General features: G+C 37.4%; 1 protein-coding gene across 10 annotated transcripts in view; it reads right to left on the reverse strand.

The window, feature by feature from the left end:
• The window catches only part of CACNA2D1 (calcium voltage-gated channel auxiliary subunit alpha2delta 1), a 381,260-nt gene that overhangs the window by 106,357 nt on the left and 250,019 nt on the right, over positions 1-24,884 (reverse strand). For all 10 annotated transcript variants that reach the window (XM_057422543.1, XM_057422540.1, XM_057422539.1 and 7 more), the window contains exon 7: positions 5,881-6,012. In XM_057422543.1, the coding sequence (XP_057278526.1) occupies positions 5,881-6,012 (132 nt within the window). The remainder of the gene's footprint in view (positions 1-5,880; positions 6,013-24,884) is intronic.

The following is a 24,884-nucleotide window of genomic DNA, read 5'->3' on the forward strand; positions in this document are numbered from 1 at the left end:
CAGTTTTATTTTTGTTATTAATTGCCTTAAGTTTTTGGATTGTGACCAACTATGGCACATTCCCACCTTAAGCACACTGTAGGCCACTGTCACACCAAATCCATGTTCAATATTTCTTCATAAAAGATGCTGAATCTATTCATGCATCATCATGCTGCTGTTATTGCTATATAGAACCCACTAAATGGAATCTGAAACTATCCATATCAGTACTACTCTTTCTAGTATTACCTTTGGCTAACACTACTTAGAGTACTTCCCTGAGAGAGCTGAGATGGTGTTGCTGATCAAATAAGTTTTTTCTAAATATTCATTTAAGGTAAGATTGTGATTTCATTTTGAGTAATCCTTTGCAGCCAAACTTTCTTAAGTGTATTTACTATTATAACTAGAAAGCCTCCTGTATCATATTTAATTGCAAATACGTGTCTGCTGTCTGCAGTCCAAAACAAAATGCATCCTTTAGTGAAGATCTTGGCCTTACAAAAAATGAAACAACTAACCAAAAATAAACAGAGGAAGGTAGTATCTGGCAAAAGGCACATAAATACAAAGTGTCTTTAAAATCTAATTAGTAATTGCTACAGTAAAAATAATACACTTCCGAGTGCAGTATTTTAATAAAACATTGATTAACAATTATATACCTAATTACCTCTGTAATTAAGAAGGATTCCAAGATTAAAAGATGAACCAGTTAGTTTGCACCTACACTTCCAAGTAGTCTGCCAAATATTTGATATTAAATTGTTCTTTGAGACAGCTGCTTTCTAAAACCTAGTCCAAAATTTGCTGGGTAGACTCTTCACAAAATATAAGTAATTTAATATCTGTCAAACTATATTAAACTACTTTAATTAAATTAATTTATTTTTGTGTAACAGATTTGTCCATTGCTCTGAGGTCACTTATAAATTAAACCTGTAATCTGATCTGTATTAATGTACCTTTCTGTCTACATGGAGTCAATGAAGCTCTACATTTGCAAGCCCACAGGGAACAGACTCAACATTAAAAAAGAGGAAAAATTCTATTTTTCAACTCCTGCCGGCAAAAAAAATCTCTTTGGAAACAATATATTAAAAAAAAAAAACAAAACAAAAAAAAAAAACAACCCAAAACATGACCTATGTTAGATTCTTTGTGGCCTTGCTTCAGCAGCAGGGTTGGTCCACTTGATTTTCAGAGTTTCCTTCCAACTTCAATCATTCTGTGATTCTGAGTCCTAGCTTTGAGTTATACATAAATGATGAAAAACTGTTCCCTTGCAGAACAAAGGCTAGAAACTTTTACAAATATTTTTAAAACTGGTGGATTTTGAAAAGAAACCAGAATTGAAAGCATTCAATACTCAATACAACAGCCCTCAGACAAAAAGCAAAATGGAAATAAAATATTTATATGTCCAGCCCTATCTTGCCTTCTGCAGAGAGACTCAGATAAAAAAATCTGTTTGCAAACTTAACATAAAGAAACAGGAAGGGTTATAGGTGGGAGATGTTCAGAAAAGCTGGCTGATTTCCTGCTGAAAAGATGAAAAGAAGCTGCAACTAATTCCCCAAAATGCTATTATGTAAATTGAGATTCCCTGTTTTCTGAGATGACTCAAGACAACCTCTGAGTATGAACAAGATAATGAAATCAAGCTCCATGTGGCTTCAAGTCAGACAGGACAGTACACCAAACAGTATCATGTCTAACAGAATGCGATGCATACTACATGCCTTTATGTCTGGGTCTGGCTTTTCTGGTCAGGCTTGTCAATGTAAACAGAGAAACTGAAATTCTGATTTCAGTTACATTCTGGCACATGGATATTTAAAACTGTTCTTTTTTTTTTTTTTTAATACCCAGATTTCAGTGCAACCTGAGTTTCATTTTACTGAAACTAATTTCATCCATCACACTCTATCTTTTTTGCTATGGAAATTAAGTTTAGTAACAAAAGCTTAAACAAGGATGTTAAGGAAAACTGCATCAAAAGACTTTCTCTTAAAGTCAAGACAAATAAAATCACTGCTTTTCCTTCATCTACTAAATCTGCCATCTCATCAGACAATTATCAGGTTGATCAGGCATGATTTCCCCTTTCACCCATGCTGACCACTCCCAATCACCTTTTTGCCCTTACTATGTTTCAAAATAGCCTCCAGAAGGACTTACTCCATCACTTTCCCAGGGACTAACATAAATTTGACACCTTGTAGTTCCCCAGATCCTCCTTCTTGTCCTTAAAGGTAGAAGCGACACTTGTTTCCTCAGGAAAGAAAGAACTTCAGGAGCCTCTCCCAGTGTCTATGACCTCTCAATGATAATCAAGGATGGCCTGGCAATGACATCCACCAGTCCCCTCAATACTCCTGGATGCATACCATCAGGTCACAAGAACTTGTGCATGTCCACTTTGTTTAAATGTTCTCTAACTCAATCTTTTTCACTGAGTAGAAGTCATCCTTGCTCCAGAATTTCCCTCTGATTCAGAAGCCAGTGATTGTTGAGGGGTGGCCTTACAATAAGGACTGAGGTAAAGAAGGCAGTGAATACCTCAGACTTTTCCATATTTTCCTTAGGCTTTCTTTTGCTTCTGATGTCCCTGTAGAAGCTCTTCTTGTTCATATCCTTCACCAGGTTTAACTCCAAATGAGCTTTGGCTTTTCTAACCATGTTTCTGCATGCTTGGATGGTGTTTCTATATTCCTTCCAGGTTATCTGTCCTTGCTTTCACCTCTTGTTCAGTTCTCTTTTGAATTAAGATTTTAATCAGGTATCTTCATTACTTGGAGATAGAGGTACCCGTCTTGATTCTTCACTATATAAATGTATGTAAAAAGGACAATGCATTCTCACAATATTTAAACCATCTCTTGAAAGAAAGATTTGGTATATATATAATTTTAAATGCAAGAATGAGTATATATTACATCCTTCTTAAAAGTTTTATTCAATTTATTTGTTTATTCTTCTGAGTTCTTTTAATAAACTACTGCTTACTTACTCTTGATTTATTCAGAGCTCACAGAATAGCTAACAGAAATCTCAAAATTACTCTTGACATCTTCATATCAAAATGGATGGTTGCCAACACAGTAATAGAGTTGAGTATTTCTCTTCACAAATATGCTGTCAGCGAAACTAATGAAAATGTTGATAATAAGTGCCCTCACTAATCTTTAAAATTACTTTAGGGAAGACACACTTTCTTAAATAATCTAAAGAAGAAAAAGTTTAGTATGAGAAAACTCATACTGACTCTTTAAATTGAACTGATTAGAACCCTAACTGAAAGAGATGAAAATATAGGTTTGAGGCCCATGGAGGTATCCTACATCTTTGGTTCTTCCCTGCCATTTCTTGGTGTTTTACAGTGAGAGCTGAACTGAGTATATTCTAGGGAAAAATAGTTAATAAACAAAATGAAGTAGTGGATTAATTTATCAAGAGAAAAGCAGACCTCAATACAGTCTGTAAGGTTTCTACAGAGGCATCTTGTATGATCAACATAGGAAGGTGCTATACAGTTCCCTTTTATGCCTGCTTCTGCCATCACTGCAAATATCAACATACGTACCAAAGAGGCAGACAAAGCACAGCTGAAAATTATATTAAATCATATATGTGATGCTAGAGAAGTGTACAACAGTACAAAAATAGAGTATATGTAGGAAAAAATAGGATATATGCAATAGAAAAAAATCCTATATTTCACACATACTTTCCACCCACGGGGTTACTCATAGAAAGATTCCTTCATCCTGCTTGTCACTATAGTGACAAGGACAGCCCAAGAGCCTACTTGGGACAGAAGTGATGTACTGCCTAGCCCACAACTTCAGGCAGTGGGATACTATCAGATAAAAGCATTAGCTCAAAAAAACTGTGATTGAAGACACCCTCTATATCCTAGAGGTAACCAAAGATGGATTGTTTTCAAGGGAGGCCTGAGTGGCTATATTTTAGGTAATAATGAGCAGACTTGTCTATGCATTTTAATTCTAGACTTTGATACTTCCAAATTCTTTCACAAATATCATCACAATGGAAAAATTCATCAGTTTGAAGCAGGTTTACCTAAGGCAAATATAATGAATCGATGTTTTATGATTTATATAATTTTCAAAAAGCAAATGTTAAAAGCATCCATTCCAGTATATGAAACATGATTTTCATTTTCAGAATGTTTGTGTGCATCAGCAAACTGAGACAAAGGTTTAACAAAAACAGAAAGATGGACAACCTTGCACAAAGATCTATTCTAAAAATCTGAAACCCAAAGGGCTTACTGATTTGAGTTATAGATGGAAGTGGGAAGAAGATGCACAGAACAATACACATACAACTTAAGGACTGTCAGAATGTCCCAGGTTGCTCTCAGTGTATGCAGAACTTAATGAATGGGTAATTACCCAGGCATTTCTGAAGTTAGTTACTGACAGGACTAGACAGATCATAAGGACTTAGGCACTTAGCTATGGAATAAGCAGGAAGTGTGGGGCTCTAGATCTAAATTTGTGTTTGAAAGTATTACACACAAGCCACATATTCACCTGCAAAACAGGGAAAACAAGCCTCTCCCATTTTATAGGGGTGCTCTAAGGAAGAGTACATAGAGAGGCTCTTGTGTTGTGTTAACAACTGACAGGCTAGCAAGACATAAGAATATATTTGTCAATGTATGAGATAATCCCACAATGGAAAATGAATATCCTTAAGACTGGCACAGAGATGCGTTAAAGAAACACTTATTTTTTCAGCATTTGCAAAACATCACTACACAAGACGCAGTGACAAATGGTAACCCCAAACCCAGCACTAATATATCCCAAAAGCATTAAACCAGAACACTTGGAAATAAAATAAATATGAAATTAGCATTTTCAAGATTATTTCTTTCTGCAACATCTCACAGTATTTCATGAACATCTAGCATGACAAAACAAACAGGATTCGAGTGCTGTTAAATATTCTTCCTATAAACTAGCCTAAGGCAATTTCTCTGCCTGTGCTAACAATTGTGCTAATGATACAGTAACAGCTTCAGAATAATCCCCTTCACCCTCGAAACACAAACAGTCTTGCATAAACAGAAGAGAAAGGATCTCAAAGTTCTTCCTTTGCCAGCTGTAGACAAGAAACAACACACTGCACGCAATTGTCTTGTGCATAGCGGACACATTCTGTCACTGATAACAGCAACACTTAAGAACAGCAGCAGGACAAGCAGTACACCTTGCCATAATCCAAACCTTTCCATTAGCTAATACACATCAAAAATCAAATTAAGGCTACTGATGACCTAAATTCAATACAATATACATCTATTTAAATTAATTAGTGCGATCCAATAATGAGATTCTTCAATAGGTGGAACAAAAGCTGGTTGAAATAATCAAGTTGCATTTATTGACCTTAGCTCTAATAGCAAAGACAGAATTGTCAGAGATCGTGCATTCTGCAGGACATAAATATAGCACGCTGCAATCATATTTCCACTGACTTTACCATGACATTATCTGCCTACTCACCGAGTCACTACTTTTTAACTAGACAGGTAAAGAAATCTCACTGGCAAATATTTAATTATTTATACAACCCATAGAAAACAATACAAAAATAAAATGTAAATTTTCAGCTTTTTAAAGAACGTATTCTTCTGTTCCTCTTACTGTAAAAAACAGTAGTTACATATTTCTCCTCAGTTTCTTCTCCCTCGAACTAGCTTTATGACAGAATAATTTCACAGTTCTTTAATTACTTCTAATACAAAGAAGCTGCATCTATGTAATAAAATAATTTTTAGTTACTCTTATTGCTTGAAAATAATTCAGAGTATTTTTAAGGCAATATGTGGCATAGGACAGTTTTTTAGGAGACTTCAGTTACCTGGGTAATACCTAGCGAGGCCAGTTGCACTACCAAAAACCTGCCATAATAAAGTGGGGTCTTCTTCTCTGTTCCGCTTGAATACATCATCCAACGCTGCAGTCCAGTTGAGTTCATTTAACACTATCGTTGCTGTCAAAGACAAAACACACTTGGTATTACAAAGTTAGATCCTAACAGAAGCTGCAATGACTACAAAAAAGCAAACTGAACTATTACAGAAAGTAAAACCATTTTATTTAACTAAGTCATAAAGAAAATTTTCATTGGGAATTTTGTTTAAGTTCCTCATGTGCTCTTCTTTCTGTTGCATTATCTGTATGCAATAACTGTTGGCTTATTTGCAGAGCCATTATCTTCTACAAATACGTTGTTTCTGAGATGTTAGTCTAGTTGCGCTTCCCACTTACAGAAAATTAAATGTAAGCATACAGCATTGATGTTTACTAATTACAACATTCTGCAATAATAACTACAATGACATCACCAAAAGCAGGTATGTACGCCTTATAAAGGTAACAAAGGTGTCCCTTTCCAAATGGATGCTGTAAGAGGATTATATGGGAAAAGACAATAATAACTTATTTGAATTGCAATATTAACGTGGGACTGCATGCACAATAGTACTCATTATAGCACACTAACAAGATCTTAATGTTCATATATGAGATTACTTAGAGAACAATCAGCAATGTGAACATTAATATATATAAGTTGGGTCAGTTCCACAATGAACTTGAAATATAAGGAAATTCACATTTCAGCTAAACACTGTGTGGCCAGTTATACAGAAACTTACATTCACAAAGTTGTCCCCTACCTATGTTTTAATCAATCAAATATATTATGTAATAAATCGATCAAACATATATTAACATGCTCGATGTATTTTGAAAAAAACATAACTTGATGAAAACTGCTACAGTAATAGTCACTTGACTATAATCAGTAGTCAATGAAATTGTATCCTGACACAGAATACCTTCTGCAACTCATGACAAATCATGCTTTTCACACCTCATTTCATCAGCTGCAAATATCTCATTAATTCCTCCCTCCCCCACAAAAAAAAAAAAATCTTAATAGCTATTAAGCAATAGCAAGTATTCATTTAATTAGATAAATCAAGGGCTTTTTTGCTGGTTCGGTCACCAATTCTTGCTTTTGTGTTTCCTAATGGCATTTTAAGCAATGTTTCTAAAACCAAAACACCTAGATTTGCAATCCAAGGGAAGCAGAGGGCAACAATGTTTGAAAACAGCTAAAGATGTAGATAAAAATCCAAGGGAAGCTAACACTGTAATACAGATCCTGCTTACACTATGGTATTGCACACAGGAAAGAAAATTCAACTTCTCTTGCAAATAAGCAAGTCAAGCTGAAATAAAAACAGTTCACGTTTAAGGCTCCTGAGTGGCACTCCAGTACAAAATTTGGTATGTACATCTACATTCTAGCCCTCTCCTATAATAAAAAAAAGAAACAATAAAAATAAGGGCAGGCTGAAAGCTGACATTTGACAGGCCATTTCCAAAGTGAGACTGTTAACAGGTACTAGAGAAACAAGATCACAACATTAAATTTTATAGGCTTTTTTTTAAAGGTTAAGGAGAAAATTGCTACACCATGTGTTTTGCAGAAAGGTTTGTCTGTGTTTTTCAAAGTAGTTTGGAGATAATATTGCTCTCTCAAGATATAACTTTCTATAGAAATGTCAAATTAAATTTCCAACCCCTGAGCTGTAATTTAAGCAATAAGCTTGCGCTATATACCTGCCTCTTTGTCAAGTAAATAATTATAAATATATTTAAGTTTACTTAAGACAGAGGAATAATTCCCTAAGTCACAAAAGGAAGCCAAATAGCATTTTAAAATGGTTACTCCTGTTTGACTTACTGTGTGGTTAAGCATTATGGACAGGATTACTAGACTTGATTTAGCATTAGATCTCATCTCCTGAAGCGGCTCCATGAAGTCACTAGAAGCTCTGTCATTTACTCAAGCAAGAATTTCCTTTCAGCTTGATTTCTGAGCTTTTTCGTTTTACTGTTTCCCCACCATTCTTGGGCCAGTGGAAGCCTATGTTGGCATTTAGAGCACTGGAGCTTAGGACAATTACTTCAGGCACATGGGAGACAAAGCTTACAGGTTTCAGGGTCCTCTATGTATTCCAAAGCCCCACAACAATATAAATCAATGCATTTCTTTTTGGCCTTGCAGCCTGACTTAAAATTGCTGTGGTCTCTACCTCCAAGACTTTACCACCGTGGTAAATCAGACCTCTGATTCACTTATTCAGCAAAACATTTAATCAGGAAAAAAAACTATTTTGAAGTTAATCATAGAATCATAGAATAGTTAGGGTTGGAAAGGACCTTAAGATCATCTAGTGCCAACCCCCCTGCCATGGGCAGGGACACCTTGCGCTAAATCATATCACCCAAGGCCTCGTCCAACCTGGCCTTGAACACTGCCAGGGATGGAGCATTCACAATCTCCCTGGGCAACCTATTCCAGTGCCTCACCACCCTGACAGGAAAGAATTTCCTTCTTATATCCAACCTAAACTTCCCCTCTTTAAGTTTTAACCCATTACCCCTTGTCCTGTCACTACAGTCCCTATTGAAGAGTCCCTCTCCAGCATCGCTGTAGGCCCCCTTCAGATACTGGAAGGCTGCTATGAGGTCTCCACACAGCCTTCTCTTCTCCAGGCTAAACAGCTCCAACTTCCTCAGCCTGTCTTCATACAGGAGGTGCTCCAGTCCCCTGATCATCCTCGTGGCCCTCTTCTGGACTTGTTCCAAGAGTTCCATGTCCTTTTTATGTTGAGAACACCAGAATTGCACACGATACTCCAAGTGAGGTCTCACAAGAGCAGAGTAGAAGGGCAGGATCACCTCCTGCGACCTGCTGGTCACACTCCTTTTGATGCAGCCCAGGATATGGTTGGCTTTCTGGGCTGCAAGCGCACACTGAAGCCGGCTCATGTTCATTTTCTCATCGACCAGTACCCCCAAGTCCTTCTCCACAGGGATGCTCTGAATCTCTTCTCTGCCCAACCTGTAGCTGTGCCTGGGATTGCTGCCACCCAGGTGTAGGACCTTGCATTTGGCATGGTTAAACTTCATGAGGTTGGCATCAGCCCACCTCACAAGCGTGTCAAGCTCCCTCTGGATGGCATTCCTTCCCTCCAGCGTATCAACCGAACCACACAGCTTGGTGTCATTGGCAAACTTGCTGAGGGCACACTCAATCCCACTGTCCATGTCAGCGATGAAGATGTCAAACAAGACCGGTCCCAACACCGATCCCTGAGGGACACCACTCATTACTGGCCTCCAGACGGGCATTGAGCCATTGACCACAACTCTTTGTGTGTGGCCATCCAGCCAGTTCTTTATCCACCAAGTGGTCCATCTATCAAATTGATGTCGCTCCAATTTAGAGACAAGGATGTCGTGTGGGACAGTGTCGAATGCTTTGCACAAGTCCAGGTAGATGACATCAACTGCTCTACCCCTGTCCATCAGTTCTGTGGCCCCATCATAGAAGGCCACCAAATTGGTCAGGCAGGATTTCCCCTTAGTGAAGCCATGCTGGCTGTCACCAAGCACCTTGTTGATTTTCATGTGCCTTAGCATGCCTTCCAGGAGAATCTGCTCTAAGATTTTGCCAGGCACAGAGCTGAGACTGATTGGTCTGTAATTCCCCGGGTCATCCATTTTCCCCTTCTTGAAAATGGGGGTTATATTTCCCTTTTTCCAGTCATCAGGAACTTCACCTGACTGCCATGATTTCTCAAATATGATGTCCAGTGGCTTCGCAACTTCATTCACCAGCTCCTTCAGGACCCATGGATGGATCATGCTCATAAGTCCCCTGCTCCCAGAGGGATGTGGAGGAGAATCAAAAGAATGCAACTCCCACAGGTTGAGATAAGAACAGTTTAGGAACTAAGGTATAACACAAATCACTACTGCTACCACCAATAATAATAATGATAAAGGAAATAACAAGGGAAGAGAATACAACACCTCACCACCTGCCGACCGATAACTCACCCTACCCTGCCTGACTGACCCCGACCGATACCTAGTCCAACCCCACAGTGTACTGGCCCTTTTGGGTAACTCTCAGTTACATCCCAGGCATGACGTGCTATGGTATGGAATACTTCTTTGGTCAGTTTGGGCCAGGTGTCCTGTCTCTGCTTTCTCCCAGCTTCCCTCCTCGCTAGGAGTGCATGAGGCTCAGAAAGTCCTTGGCCAGACTAAACATTTAGTGTTACCAGCTCTGTTCCCAGGTCAAAAGTCAAAAACACAGAGCTGCACCAGCTACTAAGAAGGAGAAAAAAATGACTGCTACTGCTGAACCCAGGATAATAAGTACTTTTTTAAACTTGTGACTACGCTCCCCATGATTTCATATGTAACCCTGTATTTCTAAATATAGGATTTCCTTCAGACCGTAACCTTAAAGAAGGAAAAAAAAACCCAACATACTAATTAAACATATATTAAACATCTTACTATTTATTTTCAAATACTGTTGCAAAGAGTGTCTGCATAACACCAGCAAAAAATGCAGTTACATGTATTCATGAGCCTAGGTTTACACACAGCTCTGAACATGCAGTCATTCACTGGAATTGGTTGCCCAGGGAAGCTGTGAATGCTCCATCCCTGGCAGCGTTCAAGGCCCATTTGGACAGAGCCTTGGGTGACATGGTTTAGTGTGAGGTGTCCCTGCCCATGGCAGGAAGGCTGGAAGTAGATGATCTTAAGGTCCTTTCCAACCCTAACTACCCTATGATTCTCTCTCTATATATATAAACTATATGGACATAAAACCAGATGTATAAACCAAAAAGGAATAACCAAGGAGACAACCTACATATAGTAAAATAACTAAGTGCTGAAGTACTGAGTGGAGATATTGGAACTGATAATTTCAGCATTTTATTAGACTTGCTGAGATTAGGCTATAAAGCAAGAGATATAGCTTACTGGATCTTATTTGTAATGTTTGTGGAGAAGCGATGCTTTATAGTTCGAGTCAGAGTTTTATGATCTTATTTACATCCCACTTTCCCCACCTCCTCCTCTAATTTTCTCCCAGAGACAAATATAACACCCTAAAAAAAATAATCCAAGAACTTGCAAGGGGGAAAAAAAAAAAACAACAACTACAAAACCAAACCAAAAACCGAACAAACCAACCCAACACATGAAGTTGGAATTAAAAAATAAATAATGTGGAATTCAAGATGAGCAACAAGAACAGAGAATCCTAACAGAAGTAAAACAAAATCAATCTGTGACACGACTACTGGGAGTATGTAACATATCTGTTCTCAGGTCCTGAAAAACGTATCTTCCTGCACTCCAGAAATTCATAGTTAAGTGCCTGAGTCTCATTTCAGAAATAAGTTTTAGCAGCACATATGTACAGTTCAACATGTATCCCCCATGCCTTTTAATTCACTTTCTCACTATGACCATTCATGGAACAGACATGCAGAGTTTTTCCACAACTTATAATACTCTTTTGCTTTTGCTAAGGGATACACCCTGGACTTCAACAGGCAATCTGTAAATTAAGTGCCCCTCTTGTTTTTTGAATACAATAGCTCTGGCAACAGTCAATTTCAAACCAGTATCTCTGGATTCTATTTTAAAGCCTATAGCAATGGATTTGAAACTTTCTTATCCAAAGAAAAAAAAAAAAGTAAAATCACTAAATCACTCATAAACAGCAACAAAACTATTCTTCAAATGGCTCCTGCTAAAACATCATGGTTCTCGACTTGCACCTAAAATGCAATGCAGCTCTATTTTCAGTAGGTCATTGTAAAAACTGTAACACCTGTCAGAATACCCAACTTTGAGAGATAAGGATTCATATTGACCTCACTTAATAATGAATGCATTTTACTAAAATGAAATGCTTAGAATATTATAGCCATGTGTGCTGAGATGCCGTATATCCTAGAAACACCTGCCTTTCCTTTTGAGTTAACTTCTGTACAGGAAAGAGCTTTTGACTGATAACTGACAGAGAATCAGGTTGGAGACAACTCTTCAATAAGCTTATTTCCAATTCCACTAAAAGGAGTCTTTGAAGATTACTACTTCAAAGTACATCCATGACTACCTTTCACTTGGTATGGGCAAGATGAAAAAATAGAAATTATCATCACACAATAGGAAACATCATTCTTTCTAGCTAATTCCATTGAAGTCCATCCATCTTTTCTTTTTCTCTCTTCTTTACAACATGAGGTTTAGGTGCCTTGACAAGGAATAGATTCAATTTTCCTCTGCAAATGCAATCAATAAAAAAATAAAGAGCACTACTGCGCTCTCTTTAGAAGAACTTCTGATGATTTATTCAATGTATAGGCCCTGGCCTGCATACCAGGCAGAGTACAGCTTTATTTGAAGAGCCTGAGAGCTATTTACTGTATCTGAAAACATGCGAGCTGCCGTTCCCTGATGAGGCAGCTACACATACACCAGGGAGAACAGAAGAGAGCTCCTTAGAGTTCATTAATCTTCTTTTAGTGCGTGGAATGTATTACACTTCCATATCCTGTTTAATGAAGTTGACTTATTGATTTCTTTAAAGATAACACTGACTAGTTATTATTATAAATGAAATAGATATCTGCAATCAAATATTATGGTATTTGAAAGTGGGTAAAGAGGGACAATGCATTTGCAAGTGCATATATTTGTATGTATGTGCAGGAGCAGGTTGCCCAAAGAAGTAGTATATGCTCCATCCTTGGCAGTGTTCAAGGGCAGGTTGACGAAGCCTTGGGTGAGATGGTTTAGTGTGAGGCATCCTTGCTTATGGCAGCAGCATTGGAACTAGATGATCTTAAGGTCCTTTCCAACCCTAACCATTCTATAATTCTAATTACATTTTTGCACTGGCTTATGTATATGTGTGCATGCATGCATACATACACACATACATACACATTTTCTACATAATTCCCAAGTATAGTAATTTGAAGAACTATTCTGGCAGTAACTTAACCTCAACCCTTCAAATTTAGGTGCATGTTTTAAGCCATCTACTTCTCTCATGCCAGTTCAGCATAAGCAGTAGGCTTACACATATGTGGATCGTAGGGGTGTGTACCTCCAAACTGCAAGCTTTACAGTTTTTCACACATACTCCTTAGTATCAAATTTATCAGATTAGTGACAAACAGCGCAATAACTTGTAGTTAGTTTGAGAACATCCACCAGGTGATTTGAATGTGTTCTATTTATTTATTTATTTAACTACAGGGTTTTAAAGGTAAATAATCAGTAAAAAAAAGACTTTTGTCTTTTGTTAACTTTTGTTAACTTTTAACAAAATAAGGATTTACAAAAGCAGAGAACGTATTCTTTTCATTCAAAGCACAGGATGAAAAGAAAATAAGATGTCTTAAAATTTAATTTAATTTAAGAATTGCTCTGCTGGTCTTGTATATGTAAATCAGTTCCAAAATCTTGCTTTGAAAGTAGCATTTGTATTTCTTATCATAAAATAATTTGAAATTACTGGAAAATCAGAACTGTTTGGGTAATATTTGTTCAGTGGTGCATAAAAAGCAAAGTACTAAAATACAATTTTTAGTATATAGAACAATAATGAAATCATTTCAATGTCTAGGATTGCTGAAAGAAAATTTTAGTATGTATTTTACACTCTTAATTAAAGCAGAAATGATAAAACGTCATGTACTTTTCTTCTTTAGCGAACAACTTCTCTACTCCCCATTAGATATCTGACATTATGTCCCAGACACTCCTATAAATAATTCTCTGAAAAAGTCACTGAAGTCTAGCATACTGTTGTGTCTGTGTCAAATCAAGTAAATTAATTGGAAATGCCATACGCTGTCTGCTGAGTGGCTTGGCCGCCACACGCTGATAGCTAGAGAAGCACACTAAAAGCTCATTAAAATAAGAAATGCCCAGGAGAAGGAAATGAGAATAAATTCATCGAGAAGATGTAATTAAGCTTCAACTATAGCTCAACAAAAAAAGGGTTAACACAATGCAGAGTTATAGAATCTTCAGTACTCATAATTGTTCAATGTGTTATTTATTGCTATAAAACACAAAAAACACCCATATATTGTAACCTATATTACAATTGGAACCTATATATTGCTGATAACAGTATTTGTGCACCTTACAATTCGGGGAAGGATGAATGTTGTTTTTTGCCTTGTTTCCTTTAATATCAAAATATACCAGCATGTATTCCACACTGGAATAACACCTGATGTAAAGAAACACACAGTACTGTAGCTTTGGTTTGTTGTTTTTTTTCTGGGAAGATGACAAGAAGACAAAATATATGGAAGATATTGTTGATTAGACTGGTTCTGGGGGACTTTCAGATTTTGTAGAGCTATGCACAGTATAAGAGCCTAAGTAAAATGAAAATCAGAAGAAACTTATTGAAGTAATTACACCACCTCCTGATTTTTAACTATTTATCTTTGTTTTTTACAGGTTATTTCAAGGCAGGCTTCCTAACTGGAAACAATTCCTTCTTAGAAAAACAGATGAAGTTTTACTTTTAAATTAGTATGTTTTAATTTTATGGCTATATCAGGGATTAAATATGAACAAAACATCCACTAGGAATGTATTAATGACTATATTACACATATTAACTCTGGTCTTCCTTCACTTTGCTCTAGTTCTTTGTTAGCATTTCAAAGGATGTCAGAGTGACACTCAAACTAGCTACAGAGAGACACTTGCTCTCTAAAAAAAAAAATAAATAATTAGGTGTTAAGAAAAACAAACAAAATCAAACAAAAGACTGTCTGGAAATGTTGCTCTGGAATAATTTATTAAACTTAAGATATCTTTTGTCTGCTAGAGTACCAGCACTTCAGTAACTTCCCAGGCACTAGAGAACCTTACAAGATCAGTAAACCCTAAGCAGTAGCTGGGTAAAGTGCTAGAAACCAACCAACACACTCAAATGTGTTCCCTCTCAACTTCGTGCTTTCTGCAATCTTCTAACTACTTTGCCAATTCCCATTATAATTTATATTACTTGTAGTTTGAAAACACAATTTAGAAGTAGATGCTATCACATTATTTTTATGTACATTACCTATTATAAGTTCTTAATTTTTCTTATAACACTTACATTGTCCATCAACAGCAGCTCCTTCTATGCTCTCCCAGCCATGGTAAATGGGAAAACACAAGCATCACCAGCAAAACAGAGAAACGTTAATGCAATAAAACAAAGACCTTGACACACTGTCTGGGATACTGTGTGTTTGTTTTGTCCATCATGCCAAAGACACGAATTACAAGTGGACAGAGTGCTAAAAATGGCCACTAAAATACCTGGTGAAAAACGGAAAATATGTCTTCTGAAAGGAGAAAGACTTTGAGTAATATCACATAAAAAGGAGGCAGCCAGAAAACAAGCCCACTCATGAAAAGTGTATGTAAGCATAAGGATGGCATAACAAATGGGTATAAATTACTTAGAGCAGGAAATTAGGTAGTGTTTTTTTAGAGCAGAAGGTCTTAAAATGTATTTCTGCTAGGAGACATGAGTCAGGAGCCCAGATCTTTTAAGCTGGAGTTTGATCAGTTTGTTAAAAAGAATCATAGAATAGCTAGGACTGGAAAGGACCTCAAGATCATCTAGTCCCAACCCCCCTGCCATGGGCAGGGACACCTCACACTAAAACATGTCACCTAAGGCTCCGTCCAACCTGGCCTTGAACACTGCCAGGGATGGAGCATTCACAGCTTCTCTGGTCAACCCATTCCAGTGCCTCACCACCCTGACAGTAAAGAATTTCCTTCTTATATCCAATCGAAACGTCCCCTCTTTAAGTATTAACCCATTACCCCTTGTCCTGTCACTACAGTCCCTAATGAAGAGTCCCTCCCCAGCATCGCTGTAGGCCCCCTTCAGATACTGGAAGGCTGCTATGAGGTCTCCACGCAGCCTTCTCTTCTCCAGGCTGAACAGCTCCAACTTCCTCAGGCTGTCTTCATACGGGAGGTGCTCCAGTCCCCTGATCATCCTCGTGGCCCTTCTCTGGACTTGTTCCAACAGTTCCATGTCCTTTTTATGTTGAGGACACCAGAACTGCACACAGTACTCCAAGCAAGGTCTCACAAGGGCAGAGTAGAAGGGTAGGATCACCTCCCTCGACCTCCTGGTCACGCTAATGATATGGCTGGGTTTCTGGGATGCAAGCCCACACTGAAGCCAGCTCATGTCAAGTTTCTCATCAACCAACCCCCCCTAAGTCCTTCTCCGCAGGGAAGGAATAACCCTTTGTTACAAACAAAGTTAGAAGCTAAAATTTAGTAACCACAAACAGTACAGTTTTATACAGTTAATGGCAACAAAAAATTGGCGGCAAAATCACTTATTTCTATTTAATTAATGAATATTACATGTTTGCAAATAAACTATGGATAATTTTACTAAGGCGCTGGCCATCATATTTGAGAAATCATGGCAGTCAGGTGAAGTTACCAACAACTGGAAAAAAGGAAATATAACCCCCATTTTCAAGAAGGGGAAAATGGATGACCCGGGGAATTACAAACCAGTCAGTCTCAGCTCTGTGCCTGGCAAAATCCTGGAACAGATTCAACTGGAAGGCCTGCTAAGGCAGCATGGCTTCACTAAGGGGAAATCCTGCCTGACCAATTTGGTGGCCTTCTATGATGGGGCCACAGAACTGATGGACAGGGGTAGAGTAGTTGATATCATCTACCTGGACTTGTGTAAAGCATTTGACACTGTCCCACACGACATCCTTGTCTCTAAATTGGAGCGACATCAATTTGATAGATGGACCACTTGGTGGATAAAGAACTGGCTGGATGGCCACACACAAAGAGTTGTGGTCAATGCCTCAATATCCAGCTGGAGACCAGTAATGAGTGGTGTCCCTCAGGGATCAGTGTTTGGACCAGTCTTGTTTGACATCTTCATCGCTGACATGGACAGTGGGATTGAGTGCGCCCTCAGCAAGTTTGCCAGTGACTTGTGTAGTTCGGTTGATACGCTGGAGGGAAGGAATGCCATCCAGAGGGAGCTTGACACACTTGTGAGGTGGGCTGATGCCAACCTCATGAAGTTTAACCATGCCAAGTGCAAGGTCCTACACCTGGGTTGGAGCAATCCCAGGCACAGCTACAGGTTGGGCAGAGAAGAGATTCAGAGCAGCCCTGTGGAGAAGGACTTGGGGGTGCTGGTTGATGAGAAAATGAACATGAGCTGGCAGTGTGCGCTTGCAGCCCAGAAAGCCAACCGTATCCTGGGCTGCATCAAAAGGAGTGTGACCAACAGGTCGAAGGAGGTGATCCTGCCCCTCTACTCTGCTCTTGTGAGACCTCACTTGGAGTATTGTGTGCAGTTCTGGTGTCCTCAACATAAAAAGGACATGGAACTGTTGGAACAAGTCCAGAAGAGGGCCACGATGATGATCAGGCGACTGGAGCACCTGTCGTATGAAGACAGGCTGAGAAAGTTGGGGCTGTTCAGCCTCGAGAAGAGAAGGCTGTGTGGAGACCTCATAGCAACCTTCCAGTATCTGAAGGGGGTCTATAGGGATGCTGGGGAGGGACTCTTCATTAGGGACTGTAGTGACAGGACAAGGGGTAACGGGTTAAAACTTTAAGAGGGGAAGTTTAGGTTGGATATAAGAAGGAAATTCTTTCCTGTTAGGGTGGTGAGGCACTGGAATAGGTTGTCCAGGGAGGTTGTGTATGCTCCGTCCCTGGCAGTGTTCAAGACCAGGTTGGACAGAGCCTTGGGTGATATGGTTTAGTGTGAGGTGTCCCTGCCCATGGCAGGGGGGTTGGAACTTGATGATCTTGAGGTCCTTTCCAACCCTAACTATTCTATGATTGTATGATTGATATTTATCTATAGTACATACATACATATATCAAATATAAAATGAAATCTATACTTTAAATAAAAGTAATTAAATATAGTAAAATTGCATATACTGTATAGCTCCTATATGGAGAACATGCATACGCATCATAGACAATATTTAGTTCTGAGTTTTAGGGCATTATAATAAATATCAAAACAATACAGTGAATTTGGCTAATGAATTCTAATCTAATCCCCATATAAATGAAATATTAAGGAATAGCAGGCTGGTTTAATCTATCTAAATGTATCTCTGGCAACTGAAATCCAAGACACACCGGGTGTGAGGGCAATACATGCACAAGTAGGAAACGTGAAAAAAATGATGATGAGATAAGGTCTGTTTCACCACCTTAGCTCATACAGATGTGACAGTTCCTGCTTCTTTTTGATATTCTAACCATCATCTCACGAGACTGAAAATAATGACATTTCCACAACCATTTTTTTGTTTGTTTGTTTCTGGCAGTGATGGTTTTGGCCAAAAAGGAAGAGGACACAGATTTTCTAAAATGCAGCCATAGAAGGAAGAAGTCCCATCTCTCCAACAGACATGTATCTGTCCCACATGCAGCTGCATTATGCCTTCTTGGAAGCAAGACATAAAAATAATACAGCAATTTTCATTCTGTAGCCTGGCATCATAAGTCTTGTACCTTGACTGTTAATTAAACTTGGTTTGGTGTTGTTTTCCAGGTTATATAGAGGGAATATAAATAGAATTCTGCTCTTAAAGATCAAGGGAGTATAGGGTACTAGAAAGGAGAATGTTCAAAGCTTGCTACCTGTGCAAACAGAGGTTCTCTTCTCTCTGAAGACATTGCTATTTCTTGCTATAAACAAAGACTTTTCCTGTATCTTTACAAGAGGAAAAATATATTTATATTATCTACAGCATTCAGTCTATGAGGACCTAAAAGCAGACTCTCAATACTATGTTTCTGTGAGGCCAAGCTGCATTCCACTCCTAGGGTGAATCCTGGCCTCCTTTAAGTTAATAACAGAACTCCTTTACTACACAGGGAACTCTGATTTCATGCTTCATCTTCAGAACACTCAAACTCTGCAATGTTCAGCTGCTCCCTCTGTATGTAGTATTTTGTCAGTCTATTGCGATAAGCAGATTACAGAATCAGGAGACAGGACCTATTGCTTTAGATTTTTTAAGCAAATGAAAAAAAAACCATCACCCTTACAAATCACTTAATAAGACTCAAAATGCCTTTGAAATAGTAAAAGACTCAAAAGGATCTTTGTTAACTCAGTAAAATAAAGATCCTTTGTAGGTTTTTTTTTGTCTGATTCTATGTTATGAGGATTCTCTTAGGATTCATCTGAGTTTTCTGTATTCACTGCTTTAACCACTGAGTATAGCAGGTTTTTGTTCTATAATGTTCAAACAGAAATACGTTTTTATAGTCATGTGCTTGCTGTTTTTTTTTTAATTTAATCCTTATTTTTAATTTACTTTGTGGTTATATAAAACCACATGAAGAGGCAGTAGAGTTGCAGAAAAAAACTGGAACGGGATGAAGAAAGAAATCTTACTGCCTTATATATACCTATCCTAGTGCTTTAAACTGTGCTAAATTTTAACTACTTTAGTTTCCCATATTTAACTAAGGGCCATAATCCTTCCTGAATGAGTAAATACTGCATAAATAGAGCTTTCAAGATCAGAGAAGTTGATGAGTGTCAGGTTTCTAAGGGCTTCTGTACACATCATTCCCAAAAATCAGGAAGAGACCAATGAATTACGTAAACACAGACAAAGACGGAACAACTGCTATGGAGTGAAAAAAATTATTTAGGAACCAAAATGGTTAAGAATGCATTATAAAGACCTCTGAAGTTGTGCAGCATTTTAAACAGGTACTTTCAACTAAAGTGAGGGACTGACAGTACACAGTACCACATTTCCTAGGGTAAGGAAAAAGGATATGAAAATATGAATCTGGATTTAAAATGAGGCTTTGAGAAGGAGTCATATCACAGAGTGAAATATAGCAAGCTTCAGCACCAGTCTTACAGGCATTTATACACATATCTAACTTCAATATTTGATAAATGAAGAAAGCAGAACTGAATGCCAGGAGCTTAGAACCAGCTAAACCCACTGTGCTCTGGCAACCTGCACCAATTTGGGATGAAGTCCAGTCCAAAGCTGCTAACAACCATTGCAGCAACTGTTTCAAGAAAGGAAAAGGAAAGATGTAGTGGTTTGTTGTTTGTTTATATAATATATATATATATGTAGCGACAAAAAAATACTGTATGAAGCAACAGAAAACTTATTGTGAGAAACATAATCCTTTGATTCTCTAAGAGCACACTGGTTTCAGTGGCTTCACTTATTTCAGGCAGTAGTGCAGTGCAATGGAAGCAGGTCTGTGTATTAAACCAGTAGTGCTGGCAGTTGTGACATTCATTTTATACAGGATTTGGAGATTTTATTTTCTGCTACATCTATTCTGTGCTGTTGTCTGAATGCCCTTTAACAGTTGATGCAGACTAGATGCACTGTGAGAGTGCACCTTTGGGTTTAGCTGCGTCAGAAGTTAATCCAGCTGCTGAATGCTCAGACAGCTCAGCAATGTTAAGTCAGTAACTTGGGCCAATACCTGTTTCACCATTAGAACTTGCAGCCCAAAAGCAAAGATATAAACAATTTGGCACTTTAAAGATCCAATGATATTCTACACAATAGTCATATTTTACTTTAGACAGTTCTAAATGCTTTATGCATATAACAAAGACTCAGATAATGAGACATCACCAGCAGTAAAGAAACCAGAGCTGGAACCTTGACTTACTGAAACTGATGCAAGGTGTTCGTGCTAAGTCAATTTAACTTTGATTCTAATATTGACTTCAAAGAAGAATCTTTGGTGTATCATAACTTTACTAAACTCCTTCCTCAGGTAGAGAACAGGAAAAACTTCTTTATTCCTAATGTCATTGTCAGATGTCAGTAACAAACTGTCAGAGTCTTCAATGTCTTGATGTTCTTTTGAATGGTTTCTTGACAAAAACTGGCACTTTGGCATAAAAACAGCTTTATGATGTACATCATTTCTCTATTGTTTATGAGTCAACATCTGGCCACCTTTTTGCAGTTGTAAACTCATGTCATAAGAGTCATATAAAAACAAATTACCGCATAAACATTTTTCAAAGCATCAGTCCAATAATTAGAACATTGACAGACGCTTGCAGAGCTGTCAAACAAAATTAACTTTTTCAGTCAATGTACATAGTATTTTTTTTTATTTATTTCAGATATCCAGGTTTCCTTATGACCATTGCAAGGATTTTAAAAGCATTTTGTTGGTTTTGTTTGGGGTTTTTAGAATCAAGAGATAAAAACTATTACATTTCAAAGAATTATTCCTTTTTTTTTTAAATAAGATATATATTTTCTTTGCAGAAACAAGAAAAAAAAAATCTTTTATTCCTTCAGATACCTAGAAGACAGAACAAAAAAACCTGGCAATGTACAAATGTTCTGGGTGACAGACTTCTACAAACTTAGTTCAGGGACAACACTTAAAGTAATGCTGTAGGACTAACTGAAGATCATTTTTTTCTCACAAAAATTGAGACTTCAGGTATAAGCCCTCCCCTGCCCCGCTTCTTGACAGCTCATGTCATAGGAAATCATAAAATACTTTCAAAGGCATTCAGTTCATGCTTTCCGTTATATAGTTCTTTGTGGCAGTTTACAACAAATCCCAAAAGCAAGCAAGCTACCCATCATGTGCTTAGAAGACTAGAAAAAAGGGAAGGAAAAAAAGAGATGTTGTAGCTATGTAATATGTCATGCTTAATTAGTTATTTATTAATGTATTATGATTTCATTTTGCAGAGTATGATCTAATCACATAAGCAGGGATCTTTCATTACTTGAAAACTTTAAAATGAGAATTAAGACCTGACGTATTAAGATAAACACAAGCAGGGGACTGGGTGAAGAGCCATATATATCAGCAGCAGAACTAGAGCAGAGGCTATTGCAGAGCTCTGGCAAAACCTTCAATTACCTACAGTCTTCCTCGTTTCTGAAAAATAAAAACAACTTCTCAACGTCCCTATGCCTCTGACCGCTCATCCCCCGTTATCTGTGACAAGAGAAGTCATATCAAATTAAGGAATAATTTGAAAGTGGAAGAACATTTTATTGACTATAAATGGAAGAACTAAAGGGAAAGTGGTGCAAGAATACAACTGCTGCAGAAATTGAGAGACATTTCTGACAAATTACCTGAAAAGGTGTGCTGTGGGCAGGCATGTAGTGAGATACTAACAAATTTAAAAACATCTGGGAGGGAGAAGGAAGAGATCAATAATCAGAAGCAATGAATCAGATGTCTCAAGACAGTAAGTCAAGAATAATGTTTATCAGACAAGCAGAAAGCATTTCATTAAGTGCTGATTTTTCAGAACGCAAGGAATAAAACATTAACCCCATATGATCAGTTTCAACAAAGCTACTTGCAGAGATGCACGAAGATGTTTGACAAACTGTATATTCTGTACCATTTTTCATCATCAACCATCAATAAACAGATAAAGAAATTTATAAAAATGCACATATACATCATTTGCAGCTACATTCATTTTAATTATTCAATGTTTTCTGATTAAAAAGAAAAAAAGGTAAATTCAGATTTGAAAAAAAAAGAAGAAAAAAACAACCACCACCACCAAGAAACTGGCATTCAAATGGCACTAGTCCATGTGGATCTACTTCTGAAGAAAAAGGAAAAATCAGAATTTAGCCATTTAGAGATATATATTCAAGCTTGCAGCAGGCTGTCAGAATGATACATTGCTTGGGTCACTATATAATGCCTTTAGCTCTTGCATAATACAAAGCACTATTCCCAAACAACTTATTAGTTTATGAACAAACAAGTAGAATTTATATAAGAATGATATACACATTTTTAATATTTAATCTATGTTCAGAAAGACGATCACCTTTCTTCTGTATTTTCTACATTTTGTTCTTGTTCCAGCTCACTTCCATAACCAAAACTATCAATTATCTATGCATTTTTATGTCGTTTCCACCTACATGAAGTGATGTTAAGGATTAAAACACAAGCAGCACCCACACTACTAACACCAGCAACAGAATCCTGTGCTAATAGGCAAAAAGTAAAGATGCACCCTTTATACATAAACAGAAACAGTGTTACTGATGCTATGAATAAAAATTACTGGTTTTTCTTCAGGATTGAACTCTCAGAAGTAGTCCTGGACTCTAATGAGCCTGGGAAGCTTTAATTGCTCAAGGCAAAGATTAATTTTAGAAAGAACAGATTTATAGTTTATTTCTAGAATGTGTGGATTTGAACAGAACTAACAGGTTAAAATAATCATAACCTCTTCTGTGTGTAAAATACATTTTAGTAAATAAAACAAAAAAGCTTGAATTTTAAGAGCTACATCCAGAAAAAAAAAAAGTTGATCTGCACAAGAAAAGTGATCTGTGTTCCAGAATCAACCTAGGATTCACAGAGCAGGCAAAAACCTCAACACCCGAATAAATACAAAAATGTCTCAATTCTTCACAGCAATTACGTACATTATATAAAAAATATGTAAATATATGGTTATGCACATGTATATACACACATATATATATATACACATACACGTATAACATATACCTAAAAGCAGTGAGTAATCAGTTCAATTTATGGTTAAGACAAAAACCACCATTCTCTTACTGGGGTAGGAAGCAGAGACAAACAGTACCTGATTTTCCCTCAGGCGGCATATTCAGTCCTACAATAGGTTTACACTAGCCATTCCAGCAATTTATATTTTGGTCATGATATTACTCCATCTGCCTAGAGCTGTCAGAGTTTGTACACAGCAAGATGTTGTTAGGTTACAAATAAATAAATAAATAAACCAACTGGAATATTTGCTTCCTTTCTCTGCAAAAAAAATGCAAGAAACAAGCAGGGCTCACCATTACATTTCTTGGAATTCCCTGGGTCTGAAATCAGGACATAATTCAGTATTTCATCCAGTGACTATATTCACTGATTTAATTAGCATTACATTACCCTAAATACTGCAAATAACACACTGCTCAGTGGGATTTCCAAGTAAAACCTGAATTGGCACATGTATCAGCAACCGAAACACACAAATTTATTGATAAGAGTACTCTCACTGATATCAAGGCATTTTTGTATATTAGATTGAAAGGGTTTTTTTTCCTCTGCAATGTGAATAGCAAAGCTGAGTAACAACACTGTTAGCCACTATATCTGCACATACTACATTGTCAGATTTTAATTACTATTTTATTAGGTCTGCAGAGTATATCTAATGGAAAAAAAAGAGCAAAGTTCTAATGCAGCAGCTCTGGCTTGCTCCTCTTTAGACCAGTATGGAATGACAGTGGTCATCTGCTTCATCCTTTAGGTCAGTGACTTTGAGATGATCTCAAGCAGTGAAATTAAACACTCAAGTAATATTTCTGTCTTTGGAAAGTTTAACTACCAGAATGCATGAAAAATGCTAATGGGTCATTCATGAAAGATCATAAACCAAATGACTTACCTGAGTAAGTAGCAAACAAATCTCAGCACTATTACAACTGTAATCTTAAGAGATAAAAGATGAATCTAGCTCAGTGACAATCAGCCTCTATTGAAAGTTCAACAGCGCTTACTGAATTACCTTTTTTTTTTTTTTACTTTCTCATATCTCTGCCTTCACATACTGACGACATTTTAGGTCTTTTTCAGTAGTCAATACTGGTGTTAAGAAGTAACAACCTTCAGAGAAGTGAGCTTGCCACATCTAGTAAATAAATTACTACTACTGCCATAAAGCAAAACTGATACACATCTCTGGAAAAAAAAGCTGTGTTGTTACAGCTATTGCTGCAAAAAACTCTACCCAAACACACACAGTCATGCTTTATCTGCTAACATGAAACTTCTACGGCATCCTTATAAAACATCCAGAATGGGGATAGGAGGGTATAAGAAAGGCAAACTTTCATTTGAGTCACTATTACCTTGTAA

Source organism: Pezoporus wallicus, unplaced genomic scaffold (genome assembly GCF_028554395.1).
Source record: "Pezoporus wallicus isolate ANWC-B61680 ecotype Strahan unplaced genomic scaffold, APGP_CSIRO_Pwel_v1 contig_3058, whole genome shotgun sequence".
In the NCBI taxonomy this organism is placed as follows: Eukaryota; Metazoa; Chordata; class Aves; order Psittaciformes; family Psittacidae; genus Pezoporus; species Pezoporus wallicus.